A 25,000-nucleotide genomic window follows, 5' to 3' on the forward strand; every position below is an offset into this window, starting at 1 on the left:
AATGGAATAGTTTGCAAGCATTATTTCTTACTGATTGTCTTTATGCATATTACGTGTATTGCTTAGCCCACCGACTACAACTAGAATTAGTTGCCGCATCTAAAAAAGTAATCGCCGTCCATCAATTTTTTTCAAAGTTGAACTTCATTATTAATAGCATCAGAGCTTCTTACAAACGAACTGTTGAATTACATTCTGCTTAAGTTATGGAAATTGCCCATTTGATAGATCTTGATGAACTTGAAACCAGCCGAGGAGCTAATCAGATTGGTACCTTGCAACGACCTGGAAATACTCGTTGGAGCTCCCATTTTGATTTTAATTGTAGTTTGATAAGGTTATTTGGTCCAACATGTTCAGTTCTTGAAAACATCATTGAAGATGGATATAATTACAAGAGTCAGGGAGATGCTGATACTACTTTTAATACTCTTAGATCATTTCAGTTTGTGTTTATTTTGCATTTGATAAAAGATATCATGGGAGTAACTAACATCCTTTGTCGAGCTTTACAACAAAAATCTCAAGACATAGTAAATGTTATGCAATTGGTTTCGAGTACAAGACAAATCATTCTGAAATTGAGAGAAAATGGTTGGAACAACTTACTTGATATTGTTAAATCATTTTATGAGTGCCACAACATTGATGTGCCTGATTTGAGTGTTCCTTATACCAAAAAAATTAAGAGCCAGTTACGTCACCCACAAGAGAATATTATACTTGAGCACCTCTTTCGGATTGATATATTTTATGGCATAATTGATGCACAATTACAGGAGTTGAATAACAGATTTAGTGAAAAGGCAATGAAACTTGTTACTCTCAGATCAGCTTTGGATCCTAGAGATGGTTACAAGTTCTTTAACATTGAAAACATTTGCATGCTTGTAGATGAATTTTATCCTCAAGATTTTACGGACCAACAGAGGATTATTTTGACATTCCAATTGCAACATTATGAGGTTGAAGTGCATGTTCATTCATATTTGAAAAATATGTCAACAATTTTTGAATTATGTAGAGGATTAGTGGAAACAAAGAAGTCAAAAATCTACTAGTTGATTAATAGGTTGATTCGTCTTGTCTTGATTCTTCTCGTTTCTACGAAAACTACAGAAAGGGCATTTTCAACTATAAACTTGTCAAATCACAATTGCGCAATAGAATGGAGGATGAGTTTCTTGCAGATTACATGAGCGTCAGTATTGAAAAAGAAATTGCTCAGCTTTTGTAGTAGTTGTTTGGTCTTTTAGGTTTCTTTTTGTATATATCTATGTCATGTTTGACTAGATATAGGCCAATTATTGTTTTGTAAACAAATTGGCCAAATTTTAGCTAGATATATTTTTGCATGCATCTAATAGATCATGAAGTATTGTTGACTTAAAATATTATTATATTATAATGGTAAAACTGTTAATACTATGCCCCCCTTACATTGAATCTTGATTCCGCCCCTAACTATGTAAATCTTATGTTCGTGTATGTAATTGTTTTTATTCTTTGTGATTACTTATGATTATTCCTCGAACAACGTTATTTTTTTTGTTTTTGCCTCACTAATATTCTTAGTCAAATCAAATGATATAATATCCTTTATTACTTATTCCACCCACCTTAACTTTTGGCGCACTTAAAGATCTACTTTTGGTGTGCTTAATGTCTACAACATACAACTCTTCAATGTCTCGAATGTGATCAATTCTAATTTTATCATTTTTAGCCTCATCGCTCATCCATATCAGCATTCGCACGCCATACTTACTTTCTGCATATGTTATTTTTCTTTTCTTTTCTTTTTTTCCTAAAAGGTTAACTAATAATTAAATTAAAGATAAGTAAAAATAAAAAGTAAAAAGAGTTATAAAAAAATGACTTACTTTTTTGTTTTTTATTTTTAAGTTCAAGAAAACACACGCGCACACACACAATATATATATATGAGAGGTTCAAACACTTAACCATCCGTTTGGAAAGGAGAGCTTATACCATTTTGGCTTTCCGCATATGTTGTTGTTGTTGTTGTCACTACTCTATGCATATATTTGAAAGATTATTTACATAATACAATTTTAATAATCAATTTACCTTTTATATTCTATTATATTTCTAACTCTTTCCTAAATATAAATTTATTTTTTTTCCTAAAAGAGTTTTCATTAGACATAAACTTTTCTATTTTATTTCAACAAAGTAAATAAAGAGTTTTAATCAGAGACTAAATACAATCTACTTTTTAATCAGAGACACAAACTTTTCCTAACTCTACTTTTTACTTTTTAGTGATAAATACAATCTTAAACACAAACTCTTCAAATAATTAAAAGAACTAATTTTAAAAGAGCCCTAATTGGGAATAATAATTGAAATTAAATTTTATTGGTCATATTTTATATGTCTATAGTATTATTTTAATTAAAGATACATAATTGAGAATAATAATTAAAATTAAAATTTATTCATCGTATTTTATTTATCTCTAGTATTATTTTATTTATTTTTATTTCTAATATGAAAACAAAATTATTTTCCCATTGTATTTTCTTCTCTATCAACTAATAAGAAATTATATTTGGACTAAAACAAAATTTTTTAATTAATAACTAAAATTAGATTTTATTGATTGTATTTTATGTATCTATACTATTATATTATTTTAAAGATACTCATTTGAGAATAGTAATTGAAATTAAATTTTGTTAAATTGTATTTTATATATTTATACTATTATTTTATTTATTTATTATTTATAATAACAAAATAATTTAATAAAAGAGAAAGTGAAGGCACTTGGAGGAGGTGAGAGTGTAACAAGGAAGAGAGGCCGTTATTGACTCCGTGAACAATTTTGCCGTCCCGTTTGAAATGTTTTTGACGCGACGGCTTGGTCTGTCAGTTCCACGCGTATTGTCAACACTAATAAGCGCGTGAAAAACAATCCAGCTCCTTCATCTTATCTGATTTGGTTTTGTGCCTGTTGCTTCTTTGGAGCTCGGGCCCTGTCACGAGCGTTTCTTGTTTCTCTCTCTACTGCTACTTTCTCTCCCTCCTGCTACTTTCTCTCTCCTCTCACTCTTTTCTCACTCATTCTCAGAAAAAATAAATACTACATAAATAAATAAAAAATAATAAAATAAAAATATAAAAACTCAAAAATTTGTGAAAAACAAAGCAAGCCCACCCAATCCCATATGCTCAGATTCTTCACCTATTGAAACCCTTCTTTGGTTTTGTGACACTCTCTCTCCTCTTTCTCAAACCCCAATCCACACCAAGAGCTTCTGAACCACCAATAGTTACAGAAAGATATGAAGCGACAACAACACCGTCCTCCTCCTTATCAAAGCGCCGATAGTGGTGGTTCTTCGGCGGCGGCGGCGGCTGCTAACGGAAAATCTAAGATGTGGGAGGAAACCGAACAAGACGCCGGAGTGGATGAGCTACTGGCGGTATTGGGTTACAAGGTGAAGTCATCAGACATGGCCGAAGTGGCTCAGAAGCTGGAGCAGCTCGAACAAGCGATGGGTAATGCTCAAGAAGATGGATTGTCAGACTTAGTCTCAGACACCGTTCACTACAATCCTTCAGATCTCTCTACTTGGCTCGAATCGATGATCTCCGAGCTCAATCCTCTCTCTAATTCGGACCCATTTTTCACATCTTGTGATTACGATCTCAAAGCCATACCAGGTCAAGCACTTTACCCACAACACCAAATCGAATCATCACCGCCGAACAAACGCTTGAAACCCAATTCAGATTCTTCATCAACAATCACACCCACATCGCCGATTGGGATTTTGGGTGTTTCGAACGACGTTGTTCAATCTTCAAGGCCGGTGATACTGGTTGATTCCCAAGAAAATGGTATTCGACTGGTCCACGCACTCATGGCCTGTGCAGAAGCTGTGCAACAAGACAATCTCAAGACCGCCGAAGCTCTGGTCAGGCAAATCAGATTCCTGGCCGAGTCTCAGGCCGGAGCGATGAGGAAGGTCGCTGTCTACTTCGCCGAAGCTCTCGCCCGGCGAATCTACCGATTATACCCACAGAACCAGCCTCAGGACTTGGCCTTCTCTGAGCTTCTGCAAATGCATTTCTACGAGACCTGTCCTTACCTCAAATTCGCTCACTTCACGGCCAATCAGGCCATTCTCGAGGCTTTCGAGAACAAGAATCGAGTTCACGTCATCGATTTCAGCTTGAAACAGGGGATGCAATGGCCGGCTCTGATGCAGGCTTTGGCTCTCCGGCCTGGCGGTCCACCTGCGTTTAGGTTGACCGGAATTGGGCCGCCGTCACACGACGGTACGGACCATTTGCAGGAAGTGGGTTGGAAATTGGCTCAATTGGCGGATACGATTCATGTGGAGTTTGAATTCAGAGGGTTTGTGGCTAACAGTTTGGCCGATCTGGAAGCATCGATGCTTCATCTGAAAGAGGATGAGGTTGTGGCTGTGAATTCGGTGTTCGAATTGCATGAATTGTTGGCTCGGCCTGGTGCAATTGAGAAGGTGTTGTCGGCAGTGAAAGAGATGAAGCCGGAGATATTGACGGTGGTGGAGCAAGAAGCGAGCCACAATGGGGTGAGTTTCTTGGATCGGTTCACCGAGTCGTTGCATTACTACTCGACTATGTTCGACTCGTTGGAGAGTTGCGGCGGCGGTGCTGGTGGTGGTTCTTTGTCTGTGGCGGCGGCGGCAACGGTGAGTGATCAGGACAGGGTCATGTCGGAGGTGTACTTGGGGAAGCAGATACTGAACGTTGTGGCCTGTGAAGGGTCGGACCGAGTTGAGCGACACGAGTCGCTGACTCAGTGGCGAGTCAGGTTGGGTTCGGCTGGGTTGGAGCCGGTTCACTTGGGCTCCAACGCGTTCAAGCAGGCGAGCATGTTGTTGGCTCTGTTCAACGGCGGGGATGGTTACAGAGTGGAAGAGAACGATGGATGTCTGTTGCTGGGTTGGCACACTCGGCCACTCATTTCCACTTCCGCTTGGAAACTCACCTAAGATCCGAGTCAACTCAGTAAAACACCTTTTCACAATTCTCGAACTTAACTCTGCTCAATCAGCTTGGAAACTTAGCTAGGATCCGAGTCAACTCAGTTAGAGGCGTCATGGAGTATCAAAACCCTAACTTCAGATCGGAAACTTAGCTAGGATCTGAGTCAACTCGGTTGTGACACCTAACTGAGTTGATCAAAACCCTAAGTTCAGTGTTGTTTGCTGAGCTGGGGTAAGGCTTGACAAGAGTGAGACCCACCACTCCCAAGTGTTGTCCTAAACCTTTACTTTACCTACCCTTTTTGGTTTTTTTTCATTTTAGGAGACTCCTTTTTTACTTTGTTTAAGTGGAATCTTGTATTTTTTTTTGGTGAATCTAAAAAGGCCAATGTATATTTATATACATAGTAGCTTTTCTTAATAAAAAGATGGCACTTTTTGGGAGTTTGAAGTGGAAGATTACAGTATTTGTGAATAATGTTAGTGGGCTTACATTGAAAAGTATCAATACATGAAACTCTATTTATATATATATATTCAACATGCTAATAAAATGGACAATACTTAGGTATCTTGGTTATTACTAATAAATGAAGATGTCTTTATTTTAATTATTAAATTAAAGATGATAATTAATCATTTAACTTATTTTGACAAATGAATATATATTCCATCATTATTGATTTAGTAAATAAAAGAAGATATGTTGCGTATTATTAATCCACACCATAAAGATATAGTGTATATTTTTGCCCGTAAAGATTTAAGTATTTTTGTCCGTAAAGATTTAAATATTGTCCCTATAAAATATAGCTTCTCAAAATTTAAAGTTGTTATTAATTTTACTTTTATCAATTGGTAGTTTGAAAATGATGTCAAATAAATAATTAAAGTTGATAGTACTTGCATATCTTTGGATTAGGTCATTTGAAAAAGAAAGGCTTGAATTAGTTAAAGATCTTGAAAAAGAAAGACTTGAATTAGTTAAAGAATGTGACGCGTATGAATACGGAATTAGTAAATAAATAACAAGTCTATTTGGAGGGGGGAATGGTAGAGTTCTCTAGCTACTAGCCTACTGCACAAGCACTATCTTTTGATCACATGATTAAAATTCCCTGGTCACATTGTTACATGGTTATTTTTTTTTTTTGTTTTGGTGGGTGAAGTTCATCGCTCGCATGTTATAACGATGTGAAATTCACTTGCCATGCAAATAAATAATAAAGAGATTTAAATAAGTGAATTTCACACTATTATTATAATTCGTAGTCACGATATTAATATTATCATGGAATTATATAACCGTATCCAATTTTTTTAAAAAAATTACAAACCTAATAATACATCACTTATGAATCGATACAACGAACCATGACTATTATAATAACAAAATTCATCATTAATAATCATCAACTACACCCACCAAATAAAATCGCGAAAAAAGTGATGGGAAGATTTTGATCCGCCATTAGACGTGACGGAATATTTTAAGGGCACGTTTATTAATGTTTTCACTTTCTTATTTTTACTTTTTTTAAAAGTAAAATTATGTTTTTGATTTCTTTAAATAAAATAAAAAGTGAAATCATGTTCAATAATTTTTTTTATTTTTAATATTTTGAAAACAAAAAAAATAGAAAGTAAGTTTAATAAATTATAATTTTATTTTTGTTTTCTTGGTCATCTTCCTCTCTCTGTAAAAGGTATCTGGGTATTGTTTGGCTTCCTCAATCACGAACTAAGCAAGCACAAATTTCAGCAGATGTATACAAATAGATGTATCTGCCTTGTCACCGAGAAATCCTATTTTCAGATGAAAGAATAGTCGGAGCTAAAGGGAGCCACATATACATATATATGTATATTTATTGTAGCCTACCAATAGATCCCTTGATCCACTCAGATTTTTGGCATACAATCAAGGAATTGCAATATTAGGTATACGCTTATACATCTATACATGTATATATATGTATAAATCACAGATCATACGAATTAAAACACAGAGATTCAGAAGAAGAAAGAAGACTGAAGACATCGAATTCGAACATGGAATAGAGATCAAAACCCCTAGAGCCTCACCTACTATAAGGTGCGAACACTCCCTGCTGCAACTCTCGAAGTCTCAATCAATTGAATGTTATATTGTCGGCAATGGCGATGGTGGCTGGTGGCTGGTGGTTGTCGACGGCGAGGGTTTTTTTTTTTTTGACTAGTTGAAGTTGATTTGGAAATATTGTTAGATTCCTTTTGATGTGTATGAGAGAGGAGAGAGATGGGTTTTTTTTTTTTTAGTGCTACAGTATATAAAGTAATTTTTGTGAACAGTATAAAAATCTTCTCTTTACAAAATTAGAAAGTATTTTCTTAAAACAAAAAAGTGTAAGTATTTTATTAAACATGATTTTTACTTTTGTTTCTCAATTTTAGGAATTGACAGTAAAATTCAGGAATCATTTCTGTTAGTAAACAGACCCTAAATGATTTGTGTTTCCTAACATTCTCTTTCACCAAAGTGAAAAAAAAAGAGAAAAAAAAAAGGAGAGAGAGTAGTCATGATAAGCAAAGGGTTAGTAAGTTCATCTTGCTCTTTATTCAATTTGTGCATAAGATAGAGTTTAGAGAGACACCAAGCTTTTAGCGAGGAAATCTAGTTGAAGAAATCATATAACAACCGGACAAATCTCTAATACGGTCACGCGGTTTGAGCGAAAAGATCCACTGTATATGTAGTAAAGTACATTGAAGTTTGATTCAAGCTCACACCCTTTAATTCTACCAAAAACCAATTGGTAACCATCCCTGTAAGAAAATAACACATGTTATGTTGTCCCTGACTTTCCAATTATCCAGTTCAACATCTCTCGACTTTAGACTTATTCTTGATATCTGAAGAAGGATCGTTAGTAAATCAACCAATACTCTACGAATGTCTTGTTCCCTTCAAAATGTGATCCTCCTTTTATTAAAAAATTTTACTTTACGACCGGTAGCTATAGAATATTCAATTACACAAATTCCGATCAAACGATGAACAACAACCTAGATCACTCAAGTGTATATGTGTGTGCTCTTAAAAACAAAAACTAATAATAAACTCTGAAAAACTCACACAAAGGCTCTTTTATGGTTTTAAAATCTTCAATGAAAAAGCCATGATAAATCGTGTGTGAATATGAGTTTATATAGACACTCCTATTAAGGTTAGAAAACATGTCCAATTTCGTGTTAAAACCTCCCTATAATTCAAACTTAAAAGGTATTATAAGTTGACAAAAATAAAAACTTTCCTTTTTGGTTTAGGGAAGTGCAACCAGTTCTACTTCAAATTGTAACCAGTTGAACTTATCCCGAGTGTTGTTTTCTTGTAAAAATGCAACCGGTTGGAAATATCCTAAGAGCTATTTTAGCTAAAATTTGCAACCAATTCTAAAATTAAGTGCAACGGGTTGGAACACCAGAAAACATTAGGCACTTACCTTCACTTTAATGTTGTGTTGAGTTTTATGGCTCGAATTCGGTTTGCGAATACTGGCAAAAGTGAACATGTTTAAGCTATTTAGAACCAGCTTAACTTATTTTTGAACCAGTTAGACATGATTGTAACCACCAACAGGTCTGTGACTTAGCGGTACAAGGTTCCTATTTCCCAAAGGGAGGTCAGGGGTTCGAACCTCAGTGGAGGCAGTGTGTGTGAGTCCCAGCTAGGAAAAAAAAAAAAAGAAAAAGATTGTAACCCCAATTGAACCCATTCAAGAAAAGTTGAACCAGTTGATCGTGGAAACCAGAAGACTGCTATTTTAGAGTTGAAGATTGATATATATAGTAACCCCTTGTAGACAAGTTAATGAATACTTGTTCAACAAGGATGTGAGAGGTTTAGAGAGAGAGAATAGAGAAAAGATGTAAGGGATTTAAGGGTGAGTGTTGCGAGAAAAATGGAGAATATATATAATTTCTGAGTGTATAGATGAAGTCTCAAAAAAGATGATGATGGAGTGTGTGGGGTTTTGACATTTGGTTGTATATTCTCTTCCTTGATTTATAATAATGAAATATCTCTCTACATGGACGTAGCCCTAGAGTTAGGTGAACCATATAAATTTTTTTGTTGTGTGTGAATGTGTATGATTGTGATATCCATAAATGCTTGTGTTGATGTGATGTGATAATACTTTCTTTGTGTGTAATGGATGAGTAATTTAACTTTTAATAACAGTCAACTCTTAAGTAGGTTGGAGGGAGTTAATAATCGTTAACATTTTGTTCATTGCCAAATCAAAGTTGTCAGTGAATAATTTCACTTAAATTTTTCGGACACTGAAACTCAAATAAATAAAAAATTATAACTCGATTTGAAATTTATTTTGATCACTAAAATATGTGATTTACATTTTATATTTCAAAAAGTTAATAACGTTATTTCAATTTTAATCATCACATGTCACCTTTTCACCCTTGTCTAGCTTTCACTTTTGGATGGAAAGCACTTGGAAAATGTCAATCCTTCCTTCCATTCTACTTTTCTTCCTCATCATTTCCTTCCAAATATGGGAAGCTTACTTCATTCCTCTCCCCCACCCCATTCCTTCCCTTTACCAAACGCATGCACAGTGTCATCAAAATTGGTAATGTGAGTGTTGTTGTATCAATATCAATAATAATAAGCCTGCAATGGATCATAATTGATAGGGGTGAACTCAAAAAATTGCTGCATTAAATCGTTGACTAGGGGAAAAAAAAAAAAAAAAAGAAAAAAAAAAAAAAGAAAAAGAAAAAGAAAAAAGAGTTGGTCCAAACAGAGTTGGAGTCCATTTTAGTTTTTCTTTTATTTATTTATTTTTTAAATCAAGTGAATCACATTTAAATTAATTATCTTTGATCGAACTCAACCAAGTTCATTTGTAGCTTTAATTGAGAGTCCACATTGATATTTTATGATTACGAGTGTAACAAATATTCTTTATTTATTTTGGACATTAATGAGTTATATGGAAAAAGGAAATACCAGGCGTTAGTCACTAAGTTGAGCTAGGTCAATTTGAATATTAAAATAATAATAATAATAATAATAATAATAATAATAAAAACCATATTGGATAGTGACATGGCCGGAGAGTTCACAATACAATATTAGGCTCCTTTGCAAGTATTATTATTGTTAAGACTTCGCAATCAAAATATAATATTTAAATAATAATTTATATAGTTTTAAATTATATATATATATATATATATATATATATATATATATATATATTCACACGAGTGCACAAGTCATTTCGTTGCTTGATATCTTTATGGAGTGGGATTAGGGTAAAGCAATCTTGTAGTGTTATCATCTTATGTGATGCAACTTTATACTAAATATTTGAACTAAAAAAACTTTAGACTAAATATCTCTTGATTTAAAATTTAAAATATCGATTCTACACTCAAAACTCAACGTAAAAAGAAATTGAACAATTGAAAAAGGCATTTAAAAAGAGGATCATTGATTTGAATTTGTAATTTTTATTTCTCTTCATTTGGTTGTGTCTATGTCATTTCAATGGTTCAATTTTTCTCATATAACAAAAATGTATAAACACATTGATGAGATTGGTCAAGATAAAATGGGCAATAAGTATGTGGATACAGACGACTGAAACGAGAGAAAGGAAGGGAAGGACCACAGTAGAATATCCAAAGATTGAACCATAGCCACATTATATATTGCACTATAACTATAATGTAACAATATGTGTACTATAATTTAATATTTCAAGTGTACAATAGGGTCGTGATTTTTTAGTGCCCAACTCCATGCACGTATTCGAGTGTCGTGGCGGAATTGAACACTTGTGACAGGGATGGGTAGATATATCTCCGTCCAATATGGTTACAAATGTGTTAAAAATTTGAATAAAACACCGTATTTATATTCGTGTTTTATAACTATTTTTGGATATGTAAACTAGCGTTGAGATCCACTATTGTTATAGTAAACTTGTTATACTATAGTAAAGTGTGAATCAATTGCATATGTGAGTAATTCGAACTGTTGAACTGTTTTTTTATGTAATGTATTGCTGTGAATACAAATTCATGGACTAAATCTTATTCAGTAATTATAAATCACATTCATTTATATATTATTATTATTATTATTATTATTGAGAGAAGGGGGCAGAGGGTCCTTTAGCAAGAACCGGGGTCAAATTTAACTTGTACACTAGTTATTCAGCAACGCTGAAATGAGAGAGTGAGAGGATCAAAGTGAAAATGTATTCGAGCTTGTACATTTATATACAGGTAAAGTGTAAAAAAATTCATTTAAACAATGTCAAAATTTGCAAATAACTTTTTTAAATTATATTTTGTGTATAAAACTTTTTGAACTATCACATTTAGTTGTAAAATGTCTTAATACCTTGGCTATATTTTATTAAATGACCATAATGCCATTTCTTATTGAATTACACTTAATTTACATTATATATTGAAATAAATTATGAAAAAAAAAAAATTCATACTAATTTGATAACATACTCTTCATTAAATTTGCATAAATTTATTTTTAAATTTTGAAATAAATTTTTTAAATATAAATCTTCAGAAGAAAATTTTAAAAAAATTAAGTAATTATTTTTTAATTTTTAATGAATATATTGCATAAAAAAAGGTATTTCTTATCTAAGTAATTTATTAATTTTTCATGAATATATCGTATGAAAAAGATGATATTTTTTATGGTAAATTTTTTTAAAGTGAGTATAATAAGTTTTAATAATACAAATCTATTTATTTATTTATTTTTATGATAAATTGATACTAATAATAAAATTAAGATAAATGATATAATTATGTTGGCACCAAAACTTGGCAGCCACCTCAGCGGTGACGTGGACCAGCGATAGGCCGACACTTATTTTAGTATGGTTTCAAGAAAAGTCGGCCAATTGAGAAACAAGAGGAGAAAATCTAGGCAAATATATTTAAGCCACTTTGTTGATAAGGTTGTTGCTAAATATATTTGTACAGATTTGAATCAATTCAAATATGTCATCAATTCAATAGAGAAGACTTAAGAGATTTAGTTACAATAAATAACTAAATCCCAATGAAGTAGGAAAGAAAGAAATAGCCGTATAAGTTTAAAAGTTACAAATGGCCATTAGGCCATTTAAGGGAATGAGACAGGCTGCTAAACTTAAGGAGGGGAGTTGCTAAAAATTAGTAACTTTTTAGCAACTTTCTAGCAACGTTTTAGCAATATCTCGGCAACTTACATTTCATTAAATCGAGGAAGGTTGTTTTTACAGAGATTTCCTACTGAAACAAAACAAGGAAGCGGAATAACAATAGGATTTGACTGAGTTCAAATTATGAAGAGAAAGAATCAAAGAAGGAGAGATTTTCTAGCAATAACTTAGGAAAATAAGTTGAGATAGAACTTCTATAAATAGAAGTATTGTATTCCATTCCAATGGGTCCAGCACCACCACAAAACATGCATTTCAACTAAAAATGTTTTCAATTGACTCTACGTCATTTTCCTATCAATTTCTTTATTTCAATTTAACGGCAATTGATTAGATACTCGTCAACTATTTCGATTCAGCCACTTACTTTCTTTCAATTTTAATTATGCCAATTTTAATTACGCAATTTTAGTTAGGCTTTCAATTCAATGGCAATGGATTAAATTCTTGCCATTGAATCGTAGTGACAATTGATTAAATTCTTGTCATTACTTGGCTGATGGCAATTGATTAAATTCTTGTTATCACGTTTCAGTGGCGATCGATTAAATTCTTGCCATTGTGTTTGGCTGATGGCGATTGATTAAGTTCTCGCCATCACGTTCGGCCGACGATCGATTAAGTTCTTGCCGCCTGTCTTCACTCGGCCATTCCATCCATTCAAACATTCATTAGCCGTTGCATTTCTTTCGACACTCTAAAAAGTCCTTGCTACAAACAAGGCATAAAAGAACCTTGCTGGGAGTTCTTACTAGTCTTTCTCCCACACAATCGCCTGAGAGTCAGCCATCGGAAAAAGGGATAGGCTGGTGTTCAATTACATATTTTGAGTATTTTGTACAAATACTCTGGCACGCCCGCGAAGAGTCCATCGACCGGCGTTGGGAACAAAAACCGCACGAACAAATTAATACGGAGTATTTTGATAAGAGAAAAGATAATAAAAATAGTTTAATAACAAATCAATAGTTCGGTAATTTGTAGTTTACGAATAATTAGTAATTCAGTTAGTAATCAATAGCTGTTTTATATATAATACATACATTTATGTAGCTGTATGTGTGTATGCATGCATGCAGAGATGAGAGAGAGAGCATTAGAAGAGGGGCGCAATAATATTAACAGTGTGAGGGGTGTATTTCAAACATGATGTGCATTTACATTGCGAGGGATTGAAGGTCACCATCACTTGTGACTTGTGAGGTTGCAATTGCATCAAAATAGTTTTTTTTACAATACAATTGAATGATTAATCCATGTGACATTCAGCTTTTTGTGATAATCAATTCTAATGTTTTAAACCAATCACAATATTTATGAAAAAATTAAAAATTAAAAAAAATTGAAACTATTAAAAAAATTAGAATCACAATAGTTGTAGTGATCGGTTAGAAATCAGTCACTCCAAGTTCCAAGCCCTAGCAGCCCACTAGCACTCCTCAAATAAGTATTTGTGGGAGACGGTGAAATTACTATCCAACCATATGTTTTTTCCCTCCTAATATATCATATAGTTAAACAAAGAGGCAAGTTGTGAAATGTGTGTAAGTATATCCTGATAAAAAAATAAATAAATTGTGAGAAAATAGTAATAATAAATAAATTGGGAGGAAAAAAATGGTGAAAGAAAAATCCAAATGATATTCAATGGATTTATTAATCAATATAATTTATTTCAGATTATAAATCAATTTACGAGAAACGGTCTCTAAGAAAAGGAAAACGAAAGGAAATAACCACGTCTTTTGCTGGTTATAGTTTAGACTAACTAATAAATTCATTTAAAACAATTTAAATTTGTTTTCTCGTCCTTTCTTAATTTCAAATTTTATTTTTTCCTTTTCGATAAATTTCCATTTTCCATGGGTAGTTTCTAACTCTTTAAAGTTGGGAAAGTACTTCTGAGTTCTGTCCACTTTTTATTTATTATTATTATTTATTATTTATTTATTATTATTATTATTATTTATTTATTTTTTTTTATCATTTCCATGTGTAGTTTCTAACTCTTTAAAGTTGGGAAAGTACTTCTGAGTTCTATCCACTTTTTATTTAATAAATTTTTTTTTAAAAAAATTTTATCGACTAGAAGTATAAAGGGCATCCAGACCACTGTCGTATAGTATGGGAAGGGAATCGAATGCTGGGCAAAAATTTGGGTGAGCAATCGAGCCACAGAGAGAGAGAGAGAGACACTTAAAATAATTTTCTTATATTCATATATAAGCTAATATTTTTTTTTTATGTTTTAGAAGGATTGATTGTCGCAAAATATTTACGAAGAAAAAAATATTAAAACCTAACAAAAAATAATTTATTTATCAAATTTTGTCAAATTATTTTGCATGCTCCACTATATGAACTTGACTTTCACCTCGATCCAAACCTTTACCAAATATCGAAAAAAAAAAAAAAAAAAAAAATTATTTTATCTGAAAAGAAAAATTTATTTTAAAAACGTCAATAACAAATCCAAATCCAAAGCATGACAAATCTGCGAAACAAACCGAGATTCCATCACCTATTTTCAAATGAGTTTGTTCTTATTGGGTAATTTGATCTGGACAATGCAGTGCTCCTAAGAGGCCCGACCAACTGAAAACTTGTCACACTGCATAACATGTAACAACTCACATGCACTTTGATTGATAAGACATGATAAGATCAAACGATTCCAAACATATATGTAACTTGATGATATATATACAGACAACATTCCTTCGTCACACCCAAACCATTATCACAACAATCTCTATACCTCTCATCACTCATAGCATGTGGATGACATCTCTTCCACATGGAGGAGATAGATAGCTAATGACCATTCTGGCCCTCTAGACCTTCATATCCAGTGTGTGACGTCTCTTCCCTGAATCATCCCGAAAATGATACATCTTTCAAATTCAGAGGATGCCAAGACATCTGGTGGTGGGACGCATGCTCCCACTCACATATCACCTATACGGTATTACCCCGAATCCTGGGGATGTATCATTGCTCTATACATATAATCTGTGTGTGAACTCAACCCTAAAGAAACCAGATCTTCTGAGAGAGTTGACTCTAGCACAATATGAACACAAGACTCGCGTCATAACTCAACAACTCGAAATCATCCAATGTCAATCATGTCATGCCACAAGCAGTGCACAATGACAATCCATATGAATCCAAATAATAAAAGCAAAAATTTTGGTGCATGCATCGTATTCTTTGAATCATATGAATAGTTTAAAGAATGAAGCTGCCAAAATAAAATATAAAAAAAAATTAAAAAAAAAAAAACTGCTAGTTCAGAGCCACCTAACAAGGATAGTCAACCTTGACAACAAGTGAACAAAACCACCTCTCAAAACCACATTATATTCATAATCTGTAAGTAAACTTACCCGTAAGAATGCGGAAGATCTTCTAATAGAGTTGACTCTAAACACAATATGCACACAAGAAATGTCTTCATTAGAACTCAACAGACTCAAAATCATCCAATCTCAATCACATCATCTCACAAACAGTGCACAATGACAATCCAAATGAATCCGAATTAAAAAAAAAACAAAATTTTTAGTGTATGCATCGTATTCTTTGAGATCATACAAGTAGTTTTAAAGAATGAAGCTGCTAGTTTAGAGCCAACTAAAAAAGATAATCAGGTTACAAGCCAAATGAAATGAGGATGACTCGAGTAAAATCATTTTTCTGAGTCGAATGAGTCGAGTAAAGTCGTGAACCCATAACTGAAACAATTGTATTATTAAAAAAAATCCAACTATCTTCTGAAGATATAATAGTGACCTAAAATTATTAGTCTTATTTATCTACACTAAGTTTTTAACCCTCTGCAATATTTTTTTTATTAGATTTACCATGTCTCAACTAAATTCCCATGTTTCTTGTACTTGTGCATCGATACCAACAGTATTTTATTAGTTTCAGTCACAAGAGGGCCCTCTCATGAGAAAAGCCATGAGCTCTCCCTATTTAACCATTGGATTGAAAGATACATTAAATAATTCATTTGAATTTTCACGTCTCAAAAAACTGTTCCAATCCAATGGCTAAATAAGAAGAGCTCGTGGCTCTCTTCTCATGAGAGGGTCCTCTTAGGAGCATTACTCTGAATAATTATATATATATTTTTTGTATGAAATCAGAATATGTAATATATATAATAACACTTTCCTATATGTAGGTCGTATAATTATTATAAACACACAGCCCCAAAAGATATATATCTTTGTACAAACTACATTGACCTCCCCAAATGTCTGACAAAAATACAGAGACCTCCCTCTGTCTTTAAAAATTACATGTCCTCCCCATCGAAGACGTTAACATTTCTCGTGAAATTACTTCGAGATAATGTGAAGGGAGCCATTTTTCGCACAGGCCTTACAGAGTGAAACCCTAGACATGTCTTTGGTGGCAACAAAGACGAACTCCAACATTGAGGTTTCTAAAGAGAGAATGTGAGACTGGATAGAGAGGAATTGAGAGGGAACAATGATGTGTCTGAGCTAGTGAGGTGACAAAGAATTAAGAGATTCATTTGCTCGCAAATCTAAAGTGCCAATAATATTCTGCTCACTGGGTTTCTTTATTCAATCATCCCCCAAAATCCATCTGATTTGAACTCCTGGCTGTTTTGGCCTGGGTTGAAATTGCTCTGGGAGAACTGGGTGTTTGTGGATGTGTATAGTGAAGCGGTACGGAAAATGGAGCACAATGAGGTCAGAATTGCTCGGTGAGTTGGTGCATTATGATGCTTGCTGCTCCATCTGAATATGCGTCCACTGAGTCTGAGCCGTGTGACTAAAGGCGGTGAAGTTATGTCATTATGGTGCATGCCAAACATTGTGACAATAGTTTTGGATGCATTGAAGGGGTCGTTCGATACTAAATTGTATGATTTCTGGAGTGCTGTGCATTTCTTTTAGAGTCATTGATGGAATTGAAGCTGGAGATTAGGCCAAAAGTAAGCGAGAGTGAGGAACTTTCCAGCTGAGTCAAAGGGCAAGCCTTGAAAGTTAGAATTCGTTGGTGCACTTATTTATTCTTCCTTACCAATACCACCATATATATATATATGATGAGAGATTGGTGAATCATCTTCTCTTGCATTGCCAGTGGCAAGAAATGGGTGGGCATTGATCCTTGCCTTGTTCGGTGTACATAGGGTCATGTTGCTTTCCATGAAAAGCATGCTTGAGGCATGAAGAGGCTGTACAGTTGACAACCAAACTCCAGATGCTCGGAGGGTTGCTCCTCTTTGCTCATGGTGGAGCTCATGGGGGCAGAGGAATAGGAGATCATTTGATGGGGTGGAGACTCCTACTTGGGTTCTCAAAATCTCTATTAAGTTTATCATATTTTTAGGATCATGGTTGAAAATGTGAATCTGTAGAAGAGTTATAATTTTTTTATGGATACTCTAAAGGTATAGTGACTTTTTGGCCTTTGTGTTTGGGATGCGCTCCCCTCTCAAGCACTTTCTATGAATCTATAATTATCAAAAAAAAAATATTGTATTATTGCTCTACTTATATATATGGTGTTTTTTGATTGTTCAACTACTGGATCATTTTCTGAATGGATTATAGTATCATTATCCTTGCCTTATCCCATGTGAATGGGGTCAGCCACACGAATTCTCTCCAAGGTTTTCTATTACACGTCAATTCACCTACTATATTTTAAAATCATTTTTAATAACGGTATCACATGTTATTTTTGGCTTCGTTCTTCATCTCTTACCTTCTATTACAACTAGTCTCGTTTGACCAGCACGTCACTAGTTCTCTGATGTATCTGTCCAAACCATCTAAGTCTACTCTCTCAAAATTTTCTTACCAATGGGTGCTACATCTAATTTTCCTCACACTTTCATTTGTGACATCATCTCTTCTAGTCACTTCATCCATCTATCTTACCATTCTCATTTCCGATATAAAGGCATTGTTCTAATTTTTTTTTAGGGCCCTGCATTCCACTCCATACAACATAGTTGGTCTAATAACGGTCCTATAAAATATTCCTTTTAGCCTATGCATTATTCTTTTATCATATAAATTGTCTCCATTTCAGCCAACTCGCTCCAATCCTATAGTTACATCACAATCTATCTCTCCATTGTTTTGTGTTATCGATCCTAGACACCGAAAAGGGTTATTTTGAATAATCCTTTGGCTTTTAAGTGCTATCATTATATTATCAGTATTTGAATCTTTATTAATTTGAACTCCAAATATATGCATATATTTTACTAGTAAATTTGAAGTTAATTAAAAAAAAAAAAAAAGTAAATTTAAACTCCATATATTCAATTTTAGTTCAGTTAATTCTCAATCCTTTCGAGACCGAAGAATTTCTCCATGTTTCTAGTTTTATTGCTAAGTTCTCTTTAGAGATAACCAAAAGCACAATATGATCGACAAACATCATGCACCATGGAATCTCATTTTGGAATTCTATTATTATTTCATGTAAGATCATTGCAAATAAATATGGGCTTTAGCACCAATCCTTGGTGCAATATAGATATCTTGGATAGTTTTTATGATTTGCAAAGGAATTAGTTTTCTTTATAGGGGCAACCAAATTATATCTCTTAAGACCCTATCATATATATATATTTAAATCTATAAAAATGATATGTAGGTCTTGTTACTCCTACTTCCTTCAACTAATTGTTTAAGTATATATCTTCCATTGTTGATCTCCCCAACTTGAATCCGAATTGATTATCGCATAACCACAATTTTGTATATCCCCTTTATTTTTTGTAAGTGGAAACTGTTTTATGATGATGTTAAATAACTTTGTTAGCCATTCAATTCCAACGTTTCCTAGTGTTTGCCAAGCCTCTATGCACCGCTTTATTACTTCCCATCTTCTTAAGTGTGTCCTTTACCTCTATGGTGGTGATTTTATTCATCAATGTTATGGCAAGTTCATTTCTTTCTACTACTTCTCTAGGATCTTCGACTAATATTGGATGGATATTAATTCTAAAAGCACCTTTAGTAGGTTTGTAGGCCTATATTAGTTTGAGTTCTCTGTTTTTTTTCCCTTAATGACAAGGGCATCATTGCCTGTTCTTTGAAGGGAAAAAAAATGGAATTGACATGTTTCGCATTGACCACTTTTACGATCGATGTCTTCCGCTATTTCGGCAAGGGGCAAAGTTTACTCAAACACAAACGCTAAAGAGGGAGGCAGATTTTTTTTAACACGGGAGGATAGTGTATTTTTGTCAAATTTAAGGGAGGTCTGAGCAATTGGTCCAATATTTTATACCCACTCACACCCTTGATTTTTCTATCTCGCTGGATTAGAACTATCAAGATTCTTTATAATTTTCCATTTATCCTTCCACAATATAATTCAATGCTACCTCAGCATCAACTCTCCAAAATCGAGGCCCCTAATCCATATTAAATAGTCAATAGGATATGCTGAACAAACCAAAAACATAAGGATTATATTCACCATGTCATGCAAACCTTCCCTGTGGCTGGACTATCATGCAACCTTTTAGTATACTTCATAAACCATCTAATTTAAATCAATTAATCCTAACTCAAACTTATTCATTGATTGAGTGCAATCCTGAGATGATAATCTCAATTTCATTATACCACCTTCATGTCCTTTACACTTTATTACATAAGAATAAGGATGAAGTTCCAAGATGACTTTGACTTCATTAGTGACTTTAATTCCAAGATGACTTCATGACTTGATATTAGTTACTTTAGGATTCAAAAGCCTTTTTTTTTGTTTTTTTTGATTTTTTTTTTTTTTTTTTGGGGAGGTGACTTTAGGATTCAAAGCCCTTATTGCACAAAACTAGGTAATAATCCAAATTTTACTAGGTTTCATAGCATACGTTCATTATCAACCATTAGCAACAAACTATTTCATAGACCAAAAGACAGAGAGAAGACATGCATAAAACGAATAAAAGCACAAACCACCAAAGTACTTGTGTCAAGAAAATTACCCTCTCAAAGGTAACAATTTATTCATTGAGCATAAATTCAAACCCAAAGCATTCCTAAACAGAATAATGCATTAAAGGACAGAGGATGATAATATTCTGCAATTCAAAGGAACTCAATGGGTGGAAATTCTGAGATTGAGAGACTTAGACTTAGTGAACCATGCCTTCCAACTTCCACTGCCCTTCCTGTCAATCACTGCCGGCGCCGCCTTTCCGTTGTCGACATCCGGTTTCTTGCAGAGCATGAAATTCCGGCATCCCAGCGACCCAATTGTCTCCCATGGACTCAAAACTATATTTAAAAAAAAAAAAAAAAAAAAAAAAAACCCAAATAAAATACTTAACAAACAATTCAAAAAACTGATGAGAATTAACAAAAATTGTTCAAATTTTGATTACCTTCTGTTCCAGCATTGGGGCAATAAAGCACGAATTTGTTGAAATCAGAGCCGAGAACCGGCAGGCGTCCCTCGCGAGCATACGATTTGAGCGCGGTGTCCATGACGGCGGCGACGACCTCTTCTTCATTGACGACGAAACGGATCGGACCGGCACTTCCCATAACGGTAATGCTGATCAAGAGCCGATTGCCCTTGGCAGCTTGGTTCTTCTTTTGCTTGTTCAGAATCATGATTGCGAATCAAAAAATTCAGATAAACAAAACTGAAGAAATTGAATTGCGAAAGCTATCTAGAGAGCGAGAGAGGACAAGGGTTTTTTTTCTTGAGAGAAAAAATTGGGGAGGGTTTCGTTTAGGGGTCGAGGCCGAGGCAGCGATAGTACCAGACTTCCTTGCAGCAAGCGAAGGAGAAACCAGAGGCAACAGAGATCCCCCTTGAGTTGAAAGGGGCGATCATTAACCGATTGCTGGAGATTTCCACCATTCACAATGGATACTGATTGTAGAGAGAGAAAGAGAGAGCAGGTAGAGAGAGAGAGATTGGGAGATGGGAAGAGTGGAGATGGGGTTGTGTTGGTTTTATACTAGTTCGTAAAGAGGGTTAATTAGGGTTGGGACTTGCTGTCGTTTGTTTTTACACTCTATAAATGCCCATATGGCATCTCATGTCGAAAATAGTGGTGTCGTGAAACGCGTTTTAATACAAACCAAAGAACGGCACGGTTTGGAACAATCCAGCAGTGAATTTGACTGCAGACGATACCTACCACGTGTCCTTATTCAAATGTAGCACAATAAAAATATCAGTTTTGTATAATATTTAATAACTCAAATTCTTGTTGGACACTATTTAAAATCTCAGAAGCAAGTTAGAATAATATATATATTTTTTAAATTAGTTTCTATTTATTAAAATATTGAAATAAACAATTTAAAATTACTCAACTTCTTGTTAGACAATTTTTATTAGAATCATATGGTTAATAGTAGCATTGCTTATATTTAAAAAATATAATAAAAAATAGACCAAGCACATTTTTAATTGATAAAATAAATTTCTCTATTTTCATAATTCAACAGGTGTACATTCTTGAATGAGATTGTATGGAGCAAGGATTTGTATTGTTGAAGTAGGTTTATTGTTTAATTTTCTGTTTGGCTCACAAAGTGGTTTGAAGTCGCTGGCCAATGAATGGTTGACCCGAAATGCGGGCATGCCAGAGTCTTGATGGACTCAAAGATTTCTTGTCAAATTATTCCTATCGAGTTGGGTCACCGACCTAATGTGCTCAAGGCGAAAGTTGGAGGGTAGGAATGACCCTCTCCTTAAAGTTGCTTTTGCCTTTAAGAAATGACTTTAAACATTCAAGATAGATAGCAATTAGAAGCAAATTAATTAAACAATAAATATACCTGAATCTGCAAACCTTTCTTCATTGAACTTTGGACTGATTACAATGATGAATAAATTACAAACTCTTGATTGAAATGGAAACTAAAGTATTAGATGCTGAAAGATGAAGTAAATACTAAACTGCTAGTAATAAACTGAACTTGATGAAATAAAAGTTAAGTGTTAAGTGATATGAATGCTAAAGGCTTGGACTTTAGAAATGGTGTTGGACCTTTTCCTTGTGAGACTTAAATGGGTATTTATAGAGGCTTCAACCTGGTGTTGTCCCTTTCAATTCGTTTTTTTAAAAATTAATTGGTTGCAAGTTAAAAATAACTTCTCCTAACCATCTTGCTGAGCTGGTCAAGTTGACTGACTTGCACATTTCTCCATGGGTAGATACAAATTTGTCCGGCATAATATTTTTGACTAAATAATGCATCTTCTTTCATGCTTGATGATTCTGATCTTTAGTCTGTTTTCAGCTCTCTGCACCAGTCATGTCTGGCTTGATTTGTACATTGGCTATAAAATCTTTTGATTACTGATGATTCTGACTTTCTTCATTAAATGTAGGTGAGAACCTTCCATTTGTAGTTCTGAATCGCTGGACCTTAAACATGGTCAAATTGTCTTTTTCCATTTCAAACTTTCTTTAAGTTTCAAGACCTGACTTGTTGGGTTCTTGAGACATTGGGATTCACAGCTGGTCTTTATTTAAATTACACCAAATATTCTTCAAGTGACTATGACCCGAAGAGATATTAGATCCATCTTAGTCTAAGCTTGTCCATCAATTAGGCGTATTCTCGATCATTGGTCGAGACTGTCAACCATGGTTAATCGAGAGACCTCCGTTAGTCATAGTGATCGAGGGACTAACGCTAGTCATAGTGATCGAAGGACCTCTATCAGTCATAGTGATCGAGACACTTCCATTAGTCATAGTGATCGAGGGGCCTCTGATAAGTGCCGAATATTTCATATTCAAGGGCCCTTAATTGCATGTTTTAGTCTATTTAGCATATCAATAAAGTGTATTTTACAGGCTTTTGTATATTTTTGTCTATTTTCAGAGCTTATCTCTAAAATGGAATAAAAGTAAGTTTTTATGGGATTTAAATGAACGTGGTTTATGGCGAGCTAGAGAATCAACTAAAGTGGTCCTAAGTAAGGTTGCAACTCGAGCGGGTTGGGCTGGTTGGACACTTAACTCGAGCTCAACCCAATGTACAAATCTTTAGCCCAAGCCCAGCCCAAGCCCAGGGATAATTCTGCATACTGAGCCCAAGCCCAGCTAATACTTAATTTTTAAAACGCGAGTTGAACTCGGTTCCTAATTCGAGTTATATTTTCGGGTTTCTCGGGCTTTTAAGTCGGGCTCTCAATTTTATTAGTGCTTGGAGTTGGAGTAGCATATATTTTGACAATAATATCAATACGCTGCCTTATTTTGAACCTGCTTTGTTGTATGAGTTTCAAACTTTTAGTTTCAATACATTACAAAACATTAATAATAAATAAGTCCAAAACAAATCCTCATAACCAACATTAATAATAACATTACAAAACAACAGAAAAAATTGTTGGTCTAACTCTATGCTTTTCTTAATCTCCATGCTTCTCAACATTCATCCTCCAATCTCCATGTTCCTCATTCCTACAAAAGGGATATGACAATATCAAATTATAGATAACTTGTAAAAAATAAAATAAAATAAAATAAAATAAAAAATAAAAAACATGAAATATATAAATCATTTGTCAAAACTATCTCATATACACATAATTGATAATATTACCCCTTGAATTTTGCTAGATGACTCTAAACTGGTGCAAGCTCTAGGTTCTCCAACTTTAATCTCCAAACCTACATGCAAATTAGAATATTAATGATTGTCAACTACAGAGAGATCACCAAAACAGGCAGCTTTAAAACAATTTTATATACATATTGTTCAGATTCATGAGAGATAGAGAGAGAGAAAGAGAAATGTATATTCTGTGTATTGTATTCAGCCCTCTCAATGAGGCTTATATAAAGAACAAGGGTTATACACCCTAATTACATAATATGGCTTAATTACACAATAAACCTAACTACTATGGGTAATTACATAAGGACCCAATATTATGGAGGATATAAACATTCTAACACTCCCCCTCAAGCTGGAGAATATATATCAAATAATCCCAACTTGGAATAGATAGTCCTTAACCGGTTATGACCCAGTGCTTTGGTAAACATATCAGCTAGTTGATCTTCAGACTTCACAAATGGAGTAGAGATGCTCCCACTTAATAGTTTTTCCCGAACAAAGTGACAATCAACCTCAATATGTTTGGTCCTCTTATGAAACACAGGATTCGATGCAATGTGAACAGCTGCTTGGTTATCACAGAATAATGGAGTTGGATCTTTAACTGTCAACCCAAATTCTTTTAGAAAATCTTGTATCCATGTCAACTCACTAGTGGTATGGGCCATTGCCTTGTACTCAGCTTCAGCATTAGATCGAGCTACCACCGTTTGCTTTTTACTTTTCCACGTACTAAGATTTCCTCCTACAAATGTATAGTAACCTATAGTAGATCTCCTATCTGAAGGAGAACCAGCCCAGTCAGCATCTGTAAAACCTTCCACCCTGAGATGACCATTTGATTTGTATAGTAACCCAAAACCTGGAGCTTGCTTGAGATATCGGACAATCCGATGAACAACAATCCAATGTGGCATTCTAGGAGCTCCCATGAACTGACTTACAACACTAACTGCATATGAAATATCAGGTCGAGTGATAGTGAGATAAATTAATTTCCTAACAAGGCGACGAAAGCTGCCCGGGTCATTAAATAGATTACCCTCATCAGACACAAGTTTTGTATTTGAATCCATAGGAGCATCAACCGACACCTAACATACCCGTTTCTTCTAACAAGTCCAACACATAT

General features: G+C 34.1%; 3 protein-coding genes across 3 annotated transcripts; 2 read left to right on the top strand and 1 right to left on the bottom strand.

The window, feature by feature from the left end:
• Positions 1 to 206: 206 nt before the first annotated feature.
• LOC132296435 (uncharacterized) lies at positions 207 to 1,061 on the top strand. Its single transcript, XM_059794638.1, has one exon. It carries the CDS (start codon positions 207 to 209, stop codon positions 1,059 to 1,061), a length of 855 nt encoding a protein of 284 aa, XP_059650621.1.
• A 1,915-nt stretch (positions 1,062 to 2,976) lies between these two features.
• On the top strand, positions 2,977 to 5,463 carry LOC132295334 (DELLA protein GAI1-like). The gene has a single exon (XM_059793558.1). It carries the CDS (start codon positions 3,312 to 3,314, stop codon positions 5,010 to 5,012), a length of 1,701 nt encoding a protein of 566 aa, XP_059649541.1. The 5' UTR covers positions 2,977 to 3,311; the 3' UTR covers positions 5,013 to 5,463.
• A 14,774-nt stretch (positions 5,464 to 20,237) lies between these two features.
• Positions 20,238 to 21,277, bottom strand: LOC132295335 (uncharacterized protein At4g22758). The gene is made up of 2 exons (XM_059793559.1): positions 20,655 to 21,277; positions 20,238 to 20,547 (listed from the first exon to the last, which is right to left on the bottom strand). Exons 1-2 carry the CDS (start codon positions 20,884 to 20,886, stop codon positions 20,369 to 20,371), a joined length of 411 nt encoding a protein of 136 aa, XP_059649542.1. The 5' UTR covers positions 20,887 to 21,277; the 3' UTR covers positions 20,238 to 20,368.
• Between the last annotated feature and the right edge of the window lie 3,723 nt (positions 21,278 to 25,000).

This window comes from Cornus florida, unplaced genomic scaffold (genome assembly GCF_030987335.1).
Source record: "Cornus florida cultivar Cherokee Brave unplaced genomic scaffold, ASM3098733v1 CherokeeBrave_3.0.0_Hap2_Chr02, whole genome shotgun sequence".
Taxonomy (NCBI): Eukaryota; Viridiplantae; Streptophyta; class Magnoliopsida; order Cornales; family Cornaceae; genus Cornus; species Cornus florida.